General features: G+C 46.4%; 1 protein-coding gene across 3 annotated transcripts; it reads left to right on the forward strand.

Annotated features, from left to right (window-relative positions):
- The first annotated feature begins 2,478 nt into the window (after positions 1-2,478).
- On the forward strand, positions 2,479-20,815 carry ZNF275 (zinc finger protein 275). Of its 3 annotated transcripts, none has more exons than XM_040265528.1 (3): positions 2,479-2,583; positions 13,666-14,559; positions 14,857-20,815. In XM_040265528.1, the coding sequence occupies exon 3, from the start codon at positions 14,883-14,885 to the stop codon at positions 16,011-16,013; it is 1,131 nt and encodes a 376-aa protein (XP_040121462.1). In that variant the 5' UTR covers positions 2,479-2,583; positions 13,666-14,559; positions 14,857-14,882; the 3' UTR covers positions 16,014-20,815. The 3 variants fall into 3 exon arrangements, with proteins under 3 accessions (XP_040121462.1, XP_040121463.1, XP_040121464.1); XM_040265529.1 differs by lacking the exon at positions 2,479-2,583 and adding an exon at positions 2,600-2,764; XM_040265530.1 differs by lacking the exon at positions 2,479-2,583 and adding an exon at positions 8,937-9,051.
- Positions 20,816-21,756: the final 941 nt, after the last annotated feature.

A 21,756-nucleotide genomic window follows, 5' to 3' on the forward strand; every position in this document is an offset into this window, starting at 1 on the left:
CCCACAGAGTCAGACATGACTTAGCAACTGATGACACACACACGCGGACTGGGAATGGGCACAAGGGAAATTTCTGGGATGTTGATAATGTTCAGTATCCTGACAAGAGTTTAGAGTATGTTTATCAAAACTCACTGCATGGGGCACTTAAAATTTGGGCATTTCACTGTATGTAAATTTTACCTCCAAAAAACAGAAAATAACAGTAAACAGGTATGCTAGGTAATGCTAGGTAGAGCCTCTTGATGAAAGTAAAAGAGGAGAGTGAAAAAGTTGGCTTAAAGCTCAACATTCAGAAAACTAAGATCATGGCATCCGGTCCCATCACTTCATGTCAAATAGATGGAGAAACAGTGGAAACAGTGGCTGAATTTATTTTTAGAGGCTCCAAGATCACTGCAGATGGTGATTGCAGCCATGAAATTAAAAGACACTCCTTGGAAGGAAAGTTATGACCAACTTAGACAGCATATTAAAAAGCAGAAACATCACTTTGTCAACAAAAGTCAGTCTAGTCAAGGCTATGGTTTTTCCAGTAGTCATGTATGGATGTGAGAGTTGGACTACAAAGAAAGCTGAGTGCCAAAGAATTGATGCTTTTGAACTGTGATGTTGGAGAAGACTCTTGAGAGTCCCTTGGACTGCAAGGAGATCCAACCAGTCCATCCTATGGGAGATCAGTCCTGGGTGTTCATTGGAAGGACTGATGTTGGAGCTGAAACTCCAGTACTTTGGCCACCTGATGCGTAAAGCTGACTCATTTGAAAAGACCTTGATGCTGGGAAAGTTTGAGGTTAGGAGGAGAAGGGGACAACAGAGGATGAGATGGTTGGATGGCATCACTGACTCAATGGACATGGGTTTGGGTAGACTCCGGCAGTTGGTGATGGACAGGGAGGCCTGGTATGCTGCGATTCATGGTCGAAACGAATCGGACATGACTGAGTGACTGAACTGAGGTAATGCTATGCAGTAAACAGGTATGCTAGGTAATGCTATACAGCTCTAGGTAATGCTATGCAGGCTGGAGTGTTAAGGTGTGAAATGTGCTTGTATGTCTGCAACTTACTTTGAAATGGATTGGTAATATAAGGATGACCATGCAATTATGCCAGCAATTATGGCATAATGCTAATTGTACAATATTGGTGGTTGGTACATGGGTACACATCTTTCAATTGATCTGTATGTTGCAAAGCTTTCATAATAAAATGTGGAAGGTAAATAAGAAAGGCAGCATGTAGTTAATAAAATTGCTACAAGGATATTTAAGAAGTTGTTTATAATCATTATCACTAATAAAATAAATGTATATTAATAAAAAATGAAAAGTTAGACTATCCTTCAAACTCAGTTTCAGTGCCCAGCTTCATCCTTTCAGTGTGGCTCTTTTTCCCTTGGCTTACTCCAGCATTTTTCTTTTGATACTAGAATATGCCTAATTGGTTCCTATCACAGGGAATTTGCACTTGCTGTTCCTTTTGATACTTTTCCTATCAACAACCTTCACACTGAGTTCTTCTTGTAATTCGAGTCTCATATCAACCATAGCCTCACTGAAGTTTCCCTCCCACCACTCCCAAACACCACCCTAAATGATGTTCTTCACAGTTCTTATTCTTATGCATTGTTTGTTGACCCTTGTTTATTATTGTTTTATGACCTTTATGAAACAGGAATCTTCAAGAAAGCATGGATGGGCTTAGAACACTGCAGAGCACTGCAGCTTCTTAGATCTTTGTTGACTGGCAGATATTCATCTGGAAGCAGCTGTCAATACTTGCAACACCCCTGATTCAAGAATCCTGTTCTTTTCATAGTATGACCTGCTATTTTGAAATTTACTCAAATGTGTTTCCCTTCCATCTTTACTCAAGCATGTGAGCATGCACGTGTACACACACACACACACACACACACACACACACGTTCACAGGAGCCCTTGGGAGCCGAATGCACGGCCCCCTGATAGCAAGGATGTAGCCTGGTTTTGCTCACAGTTGCATTCTCAGTATCTGGCACTGCTAGGGCTCACAAAACCTTGCATGAATGAGTGAGGCACTTTGATCCCTCCAGTGAAGGCTGGCTTTGCTCTGCCTTGCCCTCCCTTCTCATCCCCCCCACCCATATTCCCGTTCTAAAGGCGCCCAAGAGGGAGGGCCCCTGTCCATTTCTTCGTTCCCTCCTTCGTAGGCTTGTCAGTTCATTCGCTAGTTCACTCATTCATTCACTCATTAGTACTCTCATTCCACGCCTCCTGCCTCCACCGAAGCTTCTGGCCTGCGCTCGCTGCTCCCCCAGGGTCTGACCTGACCCTCCCCAAACCCGGGCTTAGCCACGCCCCCTTCCCGTCCCGCCCCCTCTCTGGGCCAATCGGGACTGGCGGGCCGGGCAGGGCCGGAGTCGGGGCGGGGCCTCGCCCTCCCACTACCCACGGCGGCGCCCGCGGCTCCGGAAACGCGCCGCTGGGCTGCTGGGCTCAGCAGTGCGCTAGCTGCTCCGTGGCGCTTCCTGCCACGCGAGGCCTGGGCCTCGCCAGCGCTGCTCCGCCAAGGGCCGCTCGTCGGCCGCCGCCAGGCTAGGGTGAGCGTGCGGGCCATAAGAGGATGTGCGCGGGGCCCGGGAGGGTGCGCGAGGCCAAGATGAGCGTGCGGGCCGCAAGAGGATGTACTGGGGACCGCGGATGAATGTGCGGGGCCCGGGTGATCGTTTGGGCCGCGGGAGGATGTGCAGGGGGCGGTCCAGGAGAGTGTGCAGAACTGGGGTGAGTGTTCCAGAAAGTGTGCGGGGGAGGGAAGGCAGAAGGCGGCCAAGCCTTGTTGGGGAGGAGCGTTTGTGTTCCCGCGGGAAGCTGCTCTGCCCTGGGGCCAGCACGGGTCCGAGATGGCGGGTATGAGGAGGCCGAAGGCCTTCCCGCGGCGGGCAGGGGGCGATGGTTAGGGGCGGGAATCGCTGGACGTGCCGAGGCCTACGCTGCTTTGGGGGTGACACTAAGGGATGGAAACCGGCCACTATGAAAAGAGGGAGATCTCCCGCCCCAAGCGCGGAGAAGGCCGACTGGAAGAGGGCGTTGTGTGGAGGAGTGTGTGTTAAAGGGCTTTTCCCCCCATCTCGGGGAGGGGCTGAGACGCTGTACTGGGGACAGTTCCTGCTGTACTGGGGATGGTTCTTGCAGGCGGAGTCCCTCTTTTCCTTTTAGGAAGGGGTCGAGCCTCGGCTTGGCAGGGAGGGTGAGGGGTAGCCTAGAGCCCAAGGGCTGTGAGGGAGGGGGAGGGGCAGCCCTTGCTGGGTGAAAAAAACGAGCCCAAGGCCCTGGATCTGAACAGAGGTTTTTCTGTCGCTCTTCTCGGGCTACATCTCCCTCTCCAGTGCCCACCACCAAACTCCTTTGCTGCCTGATGCTGGGAGGGATTGGGGGCAGGAGGAGAAGGAGACGACAGAGGATGAGATGGCTGGATGGCATCACCGACTCGATGGACGTGAGTTTGAGTGAACTCCGGGAGTTGGTGATGGACAGGGAGGCCTGGCGTGCTGTGATTCATGGGGTTGCAAAGAGTCGGGCACGACTGAGCGACTGAACTGAACTGAACTGAACTGAATTAGTCTATATTTGGTTGATTAATTACATGTCTTTTTTCATCCTCCCCCACAACACAGTCGCCTGCGGCAGAAAGCCCGTGGTACCTTTCACCACCACCACCACAGACACACACACACACACACCCCACCCCCCGCCCCGCGCCACTGGCCCTCTTCCCAGAGGTCCCACTCTGTTCCAATTGACACTCTCCAACCAGCTTTGGCCCAGCTGGGGGCCATCAGCCCCCTCTAGACTCCTTGGTCAGTGAAATATTTCCTCTTCAACCTCAGACTTGACATTTTTCTTTTACCAAAGGATTTCAGATGGGCTTGCTAGAATAGCACCCCCTCTAGATACTAATGCTGCCTCACCCCATCCCCCATCCTCCCTCCCTCTCTGGGCCTTTAAGTCCAAGCAGCTTGCACAGTACCTGGCACAGTCCAATCCATTCTCTCAAAATGTCTTAGGATCTGCATTTAGAATTCTATTGAACACTGATTTTCAGCCTTCTTTGGCTCAGAGATCCCTTAGCAAATCACTGCTGCTGCTGCTAAGTCGCTTCAGTCGTGTCTGACTCTGCGACCCCATAGACAGCAGCCACCAGGTTCCCCTATCCCTGGGATTCTCCACGCAAGAACACCGGAGTGGGTTGCCATTTCCTTCTTCAATGCATGAAAGTGAAAAATGAAAGTGAAGTTGCTCAGTTGTTTCTGACTCTTAGCAACCCCAGGGTCTGTAGCCTACCAGGCTCCTGCATCCATGGAATTTTCCAGGAAAGAGTACTGGAGTGGAGTGCCATTGCCTTCTCCTAGAAAATCACTAGAAAGTGTGAATTCCCTGCCCAGAAATCAGCAGTCAGCAGAGAGTGGCATTCCATTCAAGAGGCTCATGGGCCAGAAACCTGTCTGCTGAGCGCTGGAGGTGAGGAAGCCTCCAGATTCTAGATGGGCCCAGTGTTAACAAGGCACAACTCTGCATCCCAGTCTCCTGAGTGCTGGTTGAAAATGCAGATTTCTCATCCCCACCTACACCTGCTACTCTGCCCCTTGAGTCGTTAGCACACCCCAAGCCAGGGGTCTAATGCACCCGTCTAGCTCTGGCCCTAATTTGCCTGGGCTCCGCAACTGGCCCAGGGCCCCTTGGTATTTGCACAGCATCCCCCATTCCCATTTAGAGTCATTCGTATCCAGGACAGTGTAACTTAAATGAAGCTATAGATACAATTTATTTTCATTTTCAGTAAGATAGCATTCATCTTCTTGGGGAAATGAGAACATAAACCTTCCCTCAATTAAGTACAACAAACACTACAAAATCCCCTTCTGGTCTACCTTCTGGCTTTTTATAGAAGGCAAAGAAAATGGAAATGTAAACAGAGAGGGGCAGGTGCCCAGGCAGAGTAAGAGAGGAAAACTGGGGAAGACAGAGACAGATGCCTCCCACCCACGCACACAGAAAAAGGCACACACAGACACAAACATCCCAAGAGAAACAGACTTTCCTGGTGAGACACCCTTCTGTTGGCCCTTTAGGATTCATTTCTAGTAGCAATGCATGTGCACATTACAGGGTGAGCCCAAATGGGTGTTGTGGCCACATCCTGGCCAGACGGGTTGAGAGCTCAGGCCCTTGGCATCCCAGAATTGCCTGACTTGGGTAGATTGGTGTCTCAACAGTGTATTCAGTCTCACAGCCTGTCCTTTGAACACTTGTGACCCAAAAAGACATGTTCCCGGAAGGTGTGCCCAAGTTCTGTCTTCCCAAATTATTTTAGTCCAACAGGTAGGACTTTACCTGCCTGAGCAATCGCTCAGAATTGTTCTGAGACATGATGCCATCTCTGTATGTCTCTTTTGGATAAGTCTGGATGTTTATAGACCAGGTCTGCTGGCCTTAAAGCTGGCCATGCTGTTAGAAGACCTCATGGGGATGCAAGGTGGTGAGAAGTATTATTTTGGTTCTGGAAGCATATTTTTATATATGCCAGTGCTGTTGGACCATCTTTGTCCAGATATAGTTCTATTGATCTGAGAGCACAACTCAAGGGAGAACAGACATCCAATAAGAAGAATTGGGAATCCAAGTGATTAATAGGATGATTTAGGGTTAGGGTTAGTGATGGGAGAGGGAGCTGAAGGCACCTATCTGAATTAGATAATAGAAAGTGCAGTCTCTCATGTGATCTATAAAGATTCCCTTCCAGGGCATTTTTGCTGTGGCCCAGTACTGAATTAATACCGTGAGCCACCTGTTATCTTCTAGGGTCTGGGGACATTCTGCTTCAGTCCTTATCTAGATGTTTCAAGGAGACCAGGTGCTTCTGGCACCCCTTCGAAGTTTCTGGAAGCTGCCAGTTCTAGTTTGCGTGGCTTTGCTCCCTCTCCCCTGCGCCCATTGCCCAGGGAAGGCTGGCACCTGCTGAGGAGGTAGCCTGGCTACTTGTGCCATGAAATCAGTCTACTGCTGATCTCTTAGGCTCAGAAGTGACCTTTCCTAGTAATGAGACACCCTCAGTAGGGGTCCTGAGCCCCAAATTGACCAGAAGACACTGAAGTATTCCCTGCTTTTGTGACAAATGTTGGCTTTTGGCTCCATTAAATTCAGCTGTTAATTTCTGTTCTTTCAAATCAGGGTGAAATAATTGTTTTGGTTTTCAGTGTTTCTGATTGGATACAGAAAATTGGATTTAAATAAGTTGGTTAAAATTTACATTGCCGTCTAAAGCACATATCAGGAACCTTTATTCACTGACATGAACTCTCAGGTTTTAGGAAGCATGATGTTTCAGAAATGTGTCTGTGAAGCAGCTGCAGAGTCTGTGGCACTTGGCTAGCTCCAGGGTGGAATCCACAGTCAACCTGATAGAGTCTTTATTCTCTGGGAGCATAGAGTTGTTAGACTACACTAAAGATCCTGCTTAAAGAAGAAAGATATATTGTTTATATTAAGAAGCCAAGATTTGTTTTCCCACAGTCTTTCTACTGACTTCTCTTTCCTGGTTGGGCAGAGGAGTGCACTTACAAGATTTGGGTATGCTTGTCCTGGTGAGTGAAAGTGCCTCATGTTCAAGGTCAGGATCTCCCTGTGTATCCATCAAGTACACGACAATGGTTTTCATATTGTACCTGGAATCGATTTGAGCTTGATTTCATAAGGTTCACCTTTGGAAGGCAGTAGACACCTGTATGTGTCACTTTTGTCATGGAGTCCAGCTTCTTTTCCAGATTAGTTCCACCATTTTAAAGTAGAGTGGTTGGGTGACATAGCTTCTGAATTACCAGATTGTTTTCAGGATTGATGATTATTTTATTTTTAACTGCTGTGGATCATTTTTAAATGATCTTCCTTTGTGTCTTGTAAAGGTTTTCCCCAATATACCTGATTTATTATGCAGAGTTTATCTTCCTTTTGTGAAATCAGGGCTCACTTTTCCCCTCCCATTTTATGGACACCTTTGAAATGGCCTCTGTCTATCATGGTCTCCATGTGTCCATAGTCTCTTGTCACTGTGGGTGGTGATCTAAAGTGCAGTTGGGTTAAGTCCCCTGGGCAAGCCTGGCACAGGAAGGGCCAGTCCTGTTGCTACACTGGAGAAGATAATTAACAATTCACTTGGGGGTTGTGTCTCCAAGACTTCATGCCAATAAAGTGAATACACTTTGGTAGGATCTGCTCAATTAAATGGGAACTTTTCAGGAGGACCTGTTCAATTAAGCATGGGTGGCTTGGAAAAATCGTGAATGAAAGAATGACGTGTGTTATCTGTTGTGCATGGGACTGAAAGCAAGTCCCCTAAACCCATACATACCATTAGGCTTCGATGACACAGTAGCCTAGCCTTTCGATAAGGCCCAGTGTTGGGTATTACTTTGTGGCATATTACTTCTCTCTCTTCTCTGGTATGGCTCAAAATGCCTCAGATCTTGGGAGCTAGACCTTAGGCAATTTAGTTCACCCCTCAGATCTGTTTCTTCCTTCTTGGTAAAACGGAGGCAGTCACTCAGCTGTGTCCGACTCTTTGCACATTTAAAGGAAAAGTATCTACATGCTCAGTCACTTCAGTCATGTCCGATTCTTTGTGACCCCACGGACTGTAGCCCGCCAGGCTCCTCTGTCCATGGGATTCTCCAGGCAAGAATACTGGAGTGGGTTGCCCTTTCCTCCTCCAGGGGAATCTTCCCAACCCAGGGATTGAACCTGCGTCTCATACATTGACAGGCGCATTCTTTACCAGTGCACCACTAGGGAAGCCTGTGAAGGGAGAAGCACAGTGCCAAATGCATAGTAGGTGCTCTGTTAATGAAAGTTATGTAACTCACCCCTCCCTCACAGGGTGTCACATGTCCAGTGAGTGCTAAGAGCTACTGCCCCCTGAATGCTGGGGATTCAGGGGTGGCCAAGAAAGAGAAGGGCCCTATCCTGTGAGAGGTGACATTTTCCCCAGGGAGAATCAGGTAAAAACAAGCAATTTCAGAGGGTAAGTTTTAGGTAGTGAAAAGTGTTATAAGTATGTGATGGAGCTGGAGAGTGAAGACATTTGGAGGAGGTGGCACTTGAATGAGGCCCAAATTCTTCGAAGGAGCCACCTGAGGCAGGTTCAGAGGCTCTCGGGATTATTGCCTTGGTATATTTAGGACGGGATGAAAGCTGAGTGTCTGGAAGGAATGACTGAGACATATGGGTCTGTTGGGCTCAGCCAGGGCCTTGGAGTGGGTTAAAGCCTTAGGTCTCTGGCCTGAGGGTAGTGAGGTGAGACTTGTAACAGACCATCTTGCTCAGAAGGTGAAGGTGAGATGTTCTCCTCTTCATTCTGTTTGGCAACAAAACCTCAATGTCAATCAGAAGTGAATTTTTTAGAATGAACTATGTAAATAATCGATGACCAGTTCATTTTGTATTGGAAGCCAAGGTCAAACCAAATATCAAATGTATGCCAGGAAGAAGGAAGCCCTGCCCAGGGAACAGTGGGTTATAGAAGGCTTGGCTGCTGGGCACCTAGGGCTTCCCTCACACACTGGGGAGTCACTTAAAGATGGAAGTAGAGTTTCTGTGGACTTTGGGGCCAAATGAAGCCTTCCCTCACAGCTGTCATACTGCTTATATCTTGGGGGGATGATCCCAGGAATTCACAATCCCATGGACCTGCCTCTAAGCTTTCTGGGACTGCCCACGCATTCCTGCCAGCCCTGCTCTGTTGTGGCTTGCCTGTGTGGGCACCTCAGGACATTGCCCAGCTTCAAGGACTATTCCTTCTTGTCTTCTTGGCCTTGGCCCTGTCTTCTCGCATGCTGAGCATCTTTCTTATCCAGAGTCTACTGAAATCTTTTAAAATTGTTGTTCCTTTCCAGTTACTAAAAAAATGCAGCTTGGTTACTAAACATTCATGACAGAAACAGAAAGCTGAAGACCTTTCTAGACCTGGACTCTACCCCAGGGTGGTGCACATTGCAGTCTCGATGTGCTCATTAGCTGTGAGTCACTCTGTTTATTCCTTTTTTTCTTTAAAACGCAAATATATACTGTTCTTTCCCCTTCCTCTACAATCTGTGATTTTTTAATAAACAGTTACTGTCTGTCTATAATCTTCTTTGACGGAGGATTCAAAGTTTTATAATCTGCTGTGTATCATGCTGTATTGGCCTCCTGTTGATTTTTTTTTCCTTTTGATTTACTTATTTATCTTTTGTCCTATGTTTTTTTTGTTGTCCCTTACAACCTATTGATTTTATGCTTGAGCTCTCCAGTTTTCTTCCTACTCTGAATTCTAGGATTCTTCAGGAAGGTCTCCCTCTTGTTTTTATGACATTGGGATTACTGACACTCTTCATGTTGGTTATACTGTATTGTTTTCCATCCTTTTGCCTTTTTTTTTAAGAACCATTCATTAACCATTATTAGAGGATGATTTTTTATAAAACCTCAGAGCTGAAATTTATCTCTATAGATACTGTAAAAATTCCAAAATATCTTCTAGACTTCCCTTTTCTTAGTCTTACATATGTATTTATGAGTTTCAACTTTTATTTGACATATATTTTACTTGATTATTATACTGATACCTAATAAAGGAGTTTGTATTTTTATGTAATTTTAGTAATGTTTTTTAAAAAATTGAAGAACAGGTTACTTTTAACCTATCTCTCTCTTTATATTTAAAGTCTTTAACTTTAAAATTTCTTGTAGACATCTAGCACATACTTGAGTTTCTTTTTTTAAAAAAAATACAATCTAGCTATTTCCATTCCGTCCTTTGTTCTGTTCGAGGTAAAAAAAAAAAAAATACAATCTGATAATCTCTGCAAATTAATTGATGTGTTTATCCATTTATATTGAACTTAACTATCCATATGGTTGTGTTTACATTTGCCTCTTGCTATTTGTTTCTGCTTGCCCTAACTGTTCTTTTTCATTTGTTTTTTTAACCTACTTGAATTATTTTTTTAGAATTGTATTTTATCTCCACTACTGCCATGCATCAGAGGCTTGGAGGGCTTCCTTAAGCACAGTCTTACATTTTATTTCTATATATGTTATAAACCCCAATTGTTGGCTTTGTTTAGTTGCTAAGTTGTGTCCAACTCTTTTGCAACCCCATAGATTGTAGCCCGCCAGGCTCCTCTGTCCATGGGATTTCCCAGGCAAGAATACTGGGGTGGATTGCCATTTCCTTCCCCAGGGGAATCCTCCCAACCCAGGGATCCTCCCAACCCAAGGATCGAACCTGCATCTCCTGCTTTAGCAGGTGGATTGTTTACGACTGAGCCACCAGGGAAGCCCTATAAACCCCATACCACCTTACTATTTTTTTCTCTAAATGTTCAGCTTTCTCTTAAAGATGTAAAAGTGTTCTATATTTCAGCACATATTTACATTCCTGGTGTTCTTCATTCCTTTGTGATCCAAGTTTCCATCTGGTACCATTTCCCTTCACCTGAAGAATTTTCTTAAATATGTCTTACTGTGTTGATCTGCTGGTGACAGATTCTTTCAACTTTTCTTTGTCTAAAAAGTTTGTTTTTTGCTTTCACTTTTGAAGGATACTTTCCCTAAATATCAAATTCTTGGTTGACATGTGTTTTTTTTCCCCTTTAGCACTTTAAAAATGTCATAAAGTTGTTTTCTGGCTTGCACATTTTCTGATAAGACGTCAGCAGTTATTATCTTTGCTCCTTTATATACAACATCTTTTATTCTCTGGCTATTTTAAGATTTTTTCTTTATCACTAGTTTTCAGTGATATGATTATGATGTGTCTTAGTGTACATGTGTGGGTTTTTTTCTGGTTTTTTTTGTGTGTGTTTGTTTAGTCTTGCTAGGGGATGATTGGGCTTCTTGGATCTAGGTTTTATCCAATTTAGAAAATAATAAATTTTAACCATTATTTCTTCAATTATACTTTTATCACTCCCTGCTTTTCCTCATCTTGTCAGATTCCAATTATATGTGTGTTAGACCACTTTTTGCTATCCCCAAGTCAGTGAAACACTGTTAAATATTTTTTCTGTCTGATCTTCATTTGGGATAATTTTTATTGCTAGGTCTTCAGATCTTCTAATCTTTTGGGGCAGGGGGGAGAAGGCTGTATTTAATCTGCTGTTAAGCACATCCAGTGAAATTTTCATTTTAAATGTTACAATTTTTACCTCAGTAAGTCCCATTCAGTTTTTGTTTTTATCATCCATTTCTTTCATTATGTTCCTGTTTTTCTTTAAATAGTTATACATTGTTAAACTAGCTGTTTTCCTTGTCTGTCAGCTATCATTTCTGGGTGTTTCTATTTTCCTTTCCATGAGTCACATTTTTTCCCTGCTTCTTGGCATTTACTTAATTATTTATTGGATGTTGAACATTGTAGAGATTATGTTGTTGAATGTCTGAATTTTGTTGTTTCACTGTGAAAAGTTAGACTTTGTTTTTGGAGGCAGTTGCTTGTGGAATAGTTTCATCCCTTCAAGCCCTATTTTTATGTTTTTCTAGAGCAGATCCAGGGTCACTCTGGCTCCAGGGATAAATCAGTCCTACTACTAAAGCATGGCCTCTCTGATTCTCTACTGAATATCCCAGATGATCACTGAGAACTCTATACTCTGGTTGGCTGGACCCTGAATATCTCCCTACCTTTGTGTGTCTTAGGAATTATTCAACTTACAACTTCCTGGTCATTGTTTTCCTAGTCTTTGTGAGTTTAATTGTATGCATGCATGGCTTAGTGGTCAAGAAAGACTCAAGGGGAATCTTGTGCAAATTTTTTTGAGCTCTTTTTTCTGCATAGCTCCCTCCTTTCTGGAACTCTGCTTTGCCTCAGCTTCCCTGAATGCTGATCTGTGTTGATAATAAAGCCACCAAGCTCTCTTTGGTCCCCCTTTCCCTGTAATCTAAATCTGGAAATTGCCTCCAGAAGATACCTGGGACACTGATAAAGCTTATATTATTTGTTTCTCTTCTCTCAAGGATCATCATCCTGTGCTGCCTGCTGTCCAATACTTAAAACTGTTGATTCACATCTATTTTGTCCAGTTTTGTATTTATTTATGATAAAACATTAAATCTGTTCCTTGTTATTCCATCATGGCCAAAAGTGGAAGTCTCTGTCCATCCCTTTTAATATAACATCTAATTTTATGAAAAACTATTTCTGGAGTACCTGGGTTCTGTAGTCCTTGAGCTAGTGTAAAAATGCTTTCTTTTCATTTAACTATGAAACAAATTGACTTGATAGCAGAACAGAAACTGGGTTCCTGTTTCTGTGAACTCACTGAAGTGGGCGGTCTGTGATGCAGACATACCCGTGGTGGGATCTGAAAGAAAAAGGCAACTTGCACATGTGGTTCAGATCTTTTATTTAGCAACTTAGTCTTTGAAGATCTTTTTTTTTTTTTTTGAGGTGTCTTTTTCCAGCTATTGTTCAACTTTTCATTTTGTCAAATATATCACAGAAACCTTCTTCTCTGCAAGCTGTCACCTGATGAATTGTTTCGGTGTGGTGGAGTATGGACTTTTGAGGGCCTTACTGCTAGTCAGGAAGCCCTTGCTCCTGTTCCCTTCCCTTTAGTAGCCCAGTCTGTTTTTTTTGTTGCCCCTACAAAGTTGAAAAAGTTCTCTCACTTCCCAGTTATTTCTTCTGATTTTCTTTTGGGGAACACTGCCTTCCTGTGCAGTGTGAGCATGAAACTCTCCAAGGCCTACTGCTAGGAGGCCTATGGCCTACCTGTCTCTGAGAGCCAGTATTCCTGCCACTGGCTTTCAGTCTGAGTTTGTCTTCTCTCTGTGCCTGGGCTAACATTCATTTGTCTTGTCTGGATTCTCTCTAGGCTGCCTGTATCAGTTCTCTGCCAGCCCAGTTTCCTCACTGTTTGGGATATGTTTTCTTAGGTATGTCCGTGTTCTACTTTGTCAGTCAACCTCTGTGCAAGAGAAGACTCAAGAAGATTTAAAACAAGTGGAAAGGAAATCACCAGTCTCATCCCAAGGGACCCAGAGGCAGGGCTGCTGTCGCTCACAGCTCTTTCCACTTTCATTAGCTCCCCCTGATCCCCAGGGTCTGACCCTTACCCAAGAAGTCAAGTCCTGTCCAAGTCCTTACCATTCCTGTGAAACCAAGTCCTGGCAGTGCCCCCTTGGAGTGCTTGAGGCTCAGATGAGCTGTGCCTCCCTCAGCCTAGCTTGGGAATCTGTCACTGCTTCCTGATTCTAGTATTGGTCTCTGCCTCTTGCCCCAGCATAACACACAACAGGGCCTGAACCCCAGCTGCTATCTTTCCTCCCTCTTTCTGCTTCTCTCCCCAGAGTCTGCCAAGGAATTGATACTTGCTGGGTTTATAATTTCCATCATCCCGATTGGGGAGCTGAGTTTCAGTACAGGAAAGTGATTGAGCTAATGTCCCTTGGGAAGACAATGGGAGCCAAGGCCACAGCCCAGGTCTCCTGGCACATGGTCAGGTTCTCTTTCTAGGACTACTTAGATTTCCATGTTCACATGTATACTCACTCTAGACTCTCACCTCTCATCCCTGGGATTACTGGCATTGCCCTTGCCTCATTCTAGAATGAATGGAAAGACAGATTGTTCCTGGGAATTCTTTCAGGATTCGGTGATGTTTGGTAACATGGCACAATACCTCATCAAAGGGAGTGATTGAGGCTGGACCCTGAGCAGAGGACCTCAGCATATTGAAGAAACGTGGTATCTGTGGGTGAGTATGACCCCAGCCCTTCCACAAGATTTGCCACCAGCTTCATGGTTCTGTAGAGCTGGGAGTGGGATAAGGAGGCACCTAACATAGTCCCACACAAGCCCAACTTCCAGCTTATGCTCCCTGGGAATGGGCTGTAAGGAAATACAGAGGGTCTGCTACACATGACCTGTCAAAGTAGCAGGTGTCCCTCCCAACTCGTAATGGCTTAGAAAGAAGTTAGAACAAACTGGCCACCATAATGAAATACTTTTTTAACCCACAAATTATGTAAGTTGTATGGGAACTTTATTGTAGTTTACTGTTGAGAGAGGCTGACATGGCAAGCTCCTTTGCACCATGAGGGGCTGCATGTGTGAGGTGGGGAGGCTCCTTAAGAGGAGAGACTGCCAGGGGTCAGCTTTGATAGTTATGGAAGGACCCCAAGTTCAGTGTGCAGACCTTAAGGAGAGTGGACAGGGTAAAGGGAGGATCCACCCCTCAGGAAGACGACCTGGTGCTCTATGGGGATAGACCCAGAGCTTGCTTCATCCAGCCCCTGGAAGGAGCTGACCATTGGGAAAGGCATTTGATATTAATGGATGACTTGCCTAAGGGAACAGCCACTCCAGCCGTTGAGGATTGAAAGCTTCCCCTTCAAAGGCCCCAACCTGATGTCATCTCTGGCTGCTGCTACTGCCTGTTTCTTTTTCCATGAGAAGGAGTTCCTGTTTTGACCCTCGCCTTGGTCTCTCACCTGGAGCAAGTCAGAGCCATCCCCTAACGTGGATTGAGCTAAACATTCAGGTGAGTAAAAAAGAAATTTGAAGAAATGTCAGGGCATCATGGGGGAGGCCCAGCTGAACTTTTGGAGAGGAAGCCACATGTTTGGGGTGTTGGTTGATCCTCAGTCACCTTGAGAGGGAGCTTCCAGCAACCAGGCCCTTATGCCCTTTATGTCTACTGTCCTTATTTCTGGTTGGTGACCTCCTGCCAAGTGGTCAGCAGCTGTCTTAGGAGCAAAGTGATTGTTGACACTCACTCGTTTTGCTGATTGTTCCTTCCTCCTCTTGAGACTGCACTGTCTTGTGGTTTTCATTTCAGAAAGCATCTGGGCAACCCAACAGCCAATGATGGATGAAAATGCACAGTCACAGGAGATGGCTTCCACAAGCTCCCCGAGGGCCAGTGAGCCCAGCCCTGAGGTCAAACAGAACAGGGACTCAGGGGGGAAGGAAGGAAGCCCCCAGAATTTGCCTGTAGAGCATCACTTTGCATGTAAAGAGTGTGGGGATACTTTTCGGCTTAAGGTCCTCCTGGTGCAGCACCAGCGAATTCACAGTGAGAAGAAGGGCTGGGAGTGCGGCGATTGCGGGCAGGTCTTTCGCGGGGTGGCTGAGTTAAATGAGCACAGGAAGAGCCATGTGGCTGCAGAGCCCCAGCCGGGCCCCAGCTGGGTCCTCAACGGGGCCGTGGAGAAGAGGGAGCAAATGGAAAAGGAGGCGAAACCCTTCGAGTGTGAAGAATGTGGGAAAAGGTTCAAGAAGAACGCGGGCCTCAGTCAGCATCTGCGTGTCCACAGCCGAGAGAAGCCCTTTGACTGTGAGGAATGCGGCCGCTCCTTCAAGGTCAATACCCACCTCTTCCGCCATCAGAAGCTGCACACTTCGGAGAAGCCCTTCGCCTGTAAGACGTGTAGCAGGGATTTCCTGGATCGCCAAGAACTTCTCAAGCACCAGCGGATACACACTGGCCACCTGCCCTTCGACTGTGACGACTGCGGCAAGTCCTTCCGAGGAGTCAATGGCCTGGCCGAGCACCAGCGCATCCACAGTGGAGCGAAGCCCTACGTCTGCCCCCACTGTGGCAAGCTCTTCCGGAGGAGCTCAGAGCTGACCAAGCATCGGCGGATCCACACTGGCGAGAAGCCATACGAGTGTAGCCAGTGCGGCAAGGCCTTCAGGCAGAGTTCCAGCCTCCTAGAGCACCAGCGCATCCACACCGGGGAGCGGCCCTACGCCTGCGGCGACTGCGGCAAGGCCTTCCGGGGGCCTTCCGACCTGATCAAACACCGGCGCATCCACAGCGGACTGAAACCCTATGAATGTGACAAATGCGGGAAGGCCTTCCGCCGGAGCTCCGGCCTGAGTCGCCATCGGAGGACCCACAGTGGAGCAAGACGCTGCGAGTGCAGCGAGTGTGGCCGCGTGTTCAAGAGGCGGTCAGCGCTGCAGAAGCATCAGCCAACCCACCACGAGTAGGCAAGGCTCGCAGCCCCACCAGGGCCAGGTCCCTAGAGGGGGAGGGCACAGTCAAAGGAAATGAACAGTTTTGTAATGCTTATATATTTTCTCTTCAGAAAGGTTGAAATCAATTTATACTACCACCAGCAATTTATAAAGTATCTGTGTTTCCCATTTTGCCTATCGAGAGTAGCTTTTACCATTTTGATTGATTTTGGCTGGTTTGGCCTCGAGTACCTTCAAGGTATTTAAACCCACAGGCCTTGAATCGGAGAATGAGAGAAGAGAAATCTGGATGTGGGAGGTGGAGCTGGATGGAGATGCTTGTTTTCCTCCAAGCTCCCCCTTCAGGGAAAGGGAGACCCAGAGCTATTCAACGACAGCATCTGTAGATTGTGAATCCCAACTTTCCCTAACAGAGCGATCACCCCAAAGTTTTTGGCCTACTTGAATTTATAAATTTTTAGGGTTGTAAATAGAATAATCAAATGTATTATAATATTTAATTTATTAATTTAGTTATACATACCTATTATAAGTCACATGTTATATATAATAATATATTAATTTAGAAAGTATTCCTTTTTTGCCTGACTCTGCTCCATGAGATCATTTTATTCTAATTCTTCCTATGCATTTCTAACCACACTGTCTTCACCAACCTCAGAGCCCCTTTGGAGTCATCATTTTCAAAGCCTATCCAGTGGCTTCCATCTATATGAGCTGTGTGCCACGTAGCACTGTGACAATCCCTGCACAAGGCTCTCACTAGAAATCACCTCCCACAAGCCATAAGTACCTGTTCATGTAACATTAGAATGATGGTTGTCCTTTTTTAATTTGTCCTATAGCTCTACAATGCAGCCACTTAAGGTGTTCCTTTTTTAAATGACCTCTAAAAGGCTTTTTTAAAGCATTAAAAACTTGTCATCATGAGCTCATACTCTTAAGAAGAAGCACTGAATCTGAGTTACATTTCTTTTGTGTCCTTTTTTCTTAAACCAATTCAACCTGGTGACTTCCATGCATATCCAAAACTAGCATTGACTGGAGTTTATTTCAGGCTAATGGGTCTCATCCTCAAGCAGGACTATTCAAAATCAAGTATTTGAGAGAAGGTCAACATGGTAACAATGACATCCCAAGGACTTAAGCATAAGGTGATGCCTCCTTTTAGGGAACAATAGCCTCTCTTGATATGGGGCCTAGATGATACTTCTCCAATCCTCCATTTCCACCTCTGTAAAACGAGGATGATCACAGGACTACCTCCTAAGGTTATAGCAAGGACCGTGATGCCTCACCTGGCACAGAGGTACACACTCAGTGAAGTCATCTGCCATCACCTCCATGGTTATTGCTGTTGTTCTGTGACTCACTGGTATCTGAACTGGGAATGGACCCAGGGCTCCTGACTCCTAGTCTCATCTTCTTTCTCTCACATGATGGCTTAAAATACTGTTTCCGTTTGCTCGCATGCAGATCATACGTGCATTTCCTTTGACCAGTTATCAAGTTACCTTTGAATATATTGACTTTATACAGCAGTTCTTTCTATATCAATTGTGATGCTCTCTTTGCCAGTTTTATTGCTTTGCTTTTTGTAGCAGTTTTATTACATTTTTGTTGTGCAAGCTTTTGATTTTTACATATCCAAGCGTTCATTGTTGTCAGTTAAATCGTGACTTCCATTGCTTCAGTAGTTAGAGATGATGACATTTTCTTTTAGATATTGAATTACAAATGAAAAGTTGAAAGTCCTGCCCCACCAGAAGGTGGATGTCCAGGTGGGCAGGCTGGATGGAAATGGGCCGGAGATGCAGGCTCACTCCTCATCCAAGATGAAGACTCTGCACATCTGTGGGCAGTACTTGACTATCCAACCTGGCCACCCAGGCACTCAAGAGGAATTTCTATCTTGGATTGGCCAGAACACTCTTGACTGTTCCTCAGCATAGCCCTGGCCTTCAGCAGTGGGGCGGGACCTCACTTATGGGTCAGGATCAATGGGACGGTCCAAACTTGGTCTTGGCAGCAGCTGGCCAACCTTCCAACTCCTGGGAGCCTTGGCCATGGCTCAGCATGGATTCAGTGCCTGAGCAGCAGATCCACCCAACAGACATCTCAAACACGAAGACTCAACCGATTGATGGCTGTCACGTGGATGGTATCCTCTTCCTAAAGAGTGATTCTGGAACTAGAAAGAGGTCAGCAGTTTGGTGGCTTCCACTTTTGGTGACTAGGAGGAAATTCACCTGTGTGTTCTGATGTCACCTCCTGCATCCACATCTGTGAGGGGGTGACAGAACAAAGGCTTGGAGACAACCCTGTCCCTCTGATGGCCACACCAGGCCTGGGCTGTGACTTGCCACAGCCTTGCCCAAGAAGGGCAGTTAAAACAAGGGTTCAGAGGGCAATGATGCCCTTCTGACAACAGCCCGTGTGGCATAGAAGTAGAAATTGGTCATCCTGGAACTGAGCTCTCACTTTCAGCAGCCTCCCCCAGGAGGAACAGCAGCAAGGGCTAGCCAAGAAACTGGCCCCTGTAGCGTGACTTCTCAGCAGCTGTGCCTGGGATAGAGGGGGAGCTTGAGAGCCTGCCAAGGAAGGGCACCCTTCTGACAGGCCCACTGGGGCTGGGAAGCAGGGTCCCACAGTGACCTTGTGACCTTAGCCAGAGGTACTCTGGAATGGCCCCCCCAGGTCACACCAGTGGCTCTCTGCGACATCTCCATCCTGACCCCCCGGGCTGGAGAGAAGCTGACAGCTCTTGTTACATAGCAATTCTTTCTGCTAGGGGGCCTCAGTTCTTGCAGTAGGTGTAAATCTGTCTGAAATCACTACTTCCTGTCTCATCAGTTTTCTCTTTTCAAGCTGTTTATGACGTATTTGCTGCAACTGTCATTTGGTAACGAATGTTGGCGTCCATGGGGGCAAGTCTGGCATTGCAACGAAGTAGCCTGCCATGTGTTGCCTGGGTTTTAGGAAGGATCTAGATGCAGTATTAACTCAGAACTTAGCATCGTCAACACCACTCCACTTGTCCCCAGCCAGGACCCAGCACCTTGGCACCTTGTCATGCCCTCCTTTCCTTTGTTCCATTTTCAGTTTTATGATTTTCTCTCAAACAGACCGTCTGCCAGAGTGAACACATCTTTTCTGTCACTGTGTTTGCGGGTGAAGTCCATGCTCTATCTGTGGCTTTAACGTGTGTCCTGTAGTTGCACCGAGTTCAGTATTTGCCTCGGGTCCCTGGGGGAGGGGGTGGATTTCCTTGGACTCTCTAGGTCTACTGCTACATCAGATGCAAAATGTGATCAGACTTGCTGTCGTGTGTGCTTGTCTATGCATTTATGTATCTACCTCATTTCATTTTTCTTTCTAATCACATGTATTCCTTTTGCAAGGCAAATGGAGAGCAGGTTGGTTATGTAGAATGCCAGCTGTCCTTCAAAATGGGTCCTTTTCTTATATTCTGAAAAAAAACCTTCCATCACTTTTATTAAAGTTTTGAATACTTGCTGAAATTTTCAGAAGAAAGTAACTGTTTACCACTTCTGTTGCTTAATAAGATGAACTGTGTGGATTAGTTGTGTCATACCCACTCTCCGGTTTCCAAAATGAGCCCCACCCTGTCCTGGTGGGCATCTCTGTTGCCTGGGGTTGCATTGCGCATGCCCGGGGCTATGCCCTGTTGTCTGCTATGTGACCCCCACCTCATCAAGATCATGTTCATTCAACCAGAACTGAACACTTGACTCACGGGCAGTAACTGGTCGACAGAGCTGGAGACGTGGATCAGATCTTTAGGGTTCTCTGTGAAGTGTAAATAAGAAAACAGAGAAGTTTCTAGTTTGTGCTGGAAGGAAGAGGGAGCCACCTGGGATTTAGTGGAGTTGCCCTGGTGGGCAGCACCAGCTTGAAGATCTATGGACTCCTGCTGGGCACCCTCAGAGAGGCCTTGACCCCAGCACTGCAAGGGAGACTGGCAGTTCCCTTCTGGGCTCTCTGGCGACTGCCCTGGTCCACTTGTGTCCCTGCCGTAGACCCCCTTAACCTGAGCCAGCTTGAGTAGGCCTCTGCTTTTACAGTCTGTCAAGAGCAATTGCATTTCCCCATTTGTCCACTTCCTGAGAAGAATCACATGGTTGGCTTTCCTCCTGTCCTACCCAGCCCTTGTCCCCAGACCAAGCCCTACCTGACTGTTCTAAACACCTCTTTTCAATGTGGTATTCTGTTTGCTAACATGGATACAAATCTATGCCTCCCAGTCTCAGTGAGTTTGACCAATGATTTTTCTGTCTGGGCATTGTTCCTTTCCTGACCCCATGTTTGCCCCAGGAAATGAGTTAAGTCACTGCTCACCCTATTCTTGATTTTGGAAGTGTCTAGTTACTTCCAGCTACTTCCCAACTGTCATATTGGGAAACTGATAACTTTTGGATAACTAGTATACTTACAATGTATAGTTCTCATTGCATCTGTTCAGGTGGTTATTTTCTAAAGTAGAAATGGTCTCTTTAAACAAACATGGCCTTCAGTGTTACTTGCAGATCTGAGAACAGTTATGCCCTGCCCCAGTTCATGTTTTGGTTGTTGGCTCTCTTTTTCTCATTCCTCCCCAGTCTCCTTAACTTGTCTGTTTTATGGCAGTTACTATAATCAGCCTTGCACTAGCGCTTTGCTCTCCCCGCCCTCCCCAACCTGTTAGATTGTGAGCTCTTAGAAGACAGGGGTGGCCCTTCTTGTCTGATTCCCCTTCCAGATCTAGCACAGTGCCTTGCATCGAGTAGATTTCAATAAATATATGTTAAATGGCATTGGTTGTCCTTGACTTATTTCATCAAAGCTTGGTTTATCAGTTCTTCCAATTTTTCTCCACATTCTGGACTTCCAGCCCCTGTCTTGCCTCCCCTGTGCCCTGCAACTGCCTGCTGGATGCCTAGAGGAGAAGGGGGGATCCCTGGAGACAGAGTTGGTCTTCCTGGAAGTTCGAGCTGTTCCTTGGCAGAAGGGGCCTGTCATTTAGCCAGGTGCCTCTGTTCACCACAGCTGAGGCTCTCCCCTAGGTCTAAATTCCAGGTGGAAGCGGAAGACCAGCTTTCCCCTTAGCTTCTCCCCCTAGGAATCAGAAGTGAGGTGACAGAAGGGGCTTCTGAGACTTAAGAATTGTCCAGCCTCTGTGACCTGCATAGGAACAGGAGGCGAGAGGTCAGTCTTCTTGGTGCTCAGTGACTGGCCCCCTCTGTGGTGTCCGTTGCCTCAGAAAAGGCAGGAGACAAGGACAGGCTGCTGGTTCCCTGACCGTCTGAAATGCAAACAGAGCTCGGCCTTGGAGTCAGCTGCCCCATTCTGGAAGGCCAAGTGAAAAATGGGCTCCAGGAAGTGCATGGGTTGGCCCCTTCTGGGCCACAATGTGCCCCAATAGGAGAGAGCTGCATTTTGGAAAGGAGCATGACTCCACCTACCAACCTGGTCTCCCTGGAGGTGCACAGGCAAGGCCTATGTCTTCTTTCCCCCAGGTCCTGTCAATTACTTTACCCAAATGCAACTTCCAGGCAGGTGGTGTGATACTGCCTCACCCAACCGAGAGCCCAGCCATATCTGCTTGAACCACTCATTCGCTTTGCTGGTATCATGATGTGCTTGCCACCAAGAATTTCACCTCTTTTTCCTTCAAACATGTGCAAGCTCTGTTCGGGCAAGCTACATTGTGCAAAAGTCAAGGCCACAGGTCCACTTGTTAAGAATGGGTCCGGGG

The sequence above is a fragment of the Oryx dammah genome, unplaced genomic scaffold, assembly GCF_014754425.2.
Source record: "Oryx dammah isolate SB20612 unplaced genomic scaffold, SCBI_Odam_1.1 HiC_scaffold_23, whole genome shotgun sequence".
Classification (NCBI taxonomy): Eukaryota; Metazoa; Chordata; class Mammalia; order Artiodactyla; family Bovidae; genus Oryx; species Oryx dammah.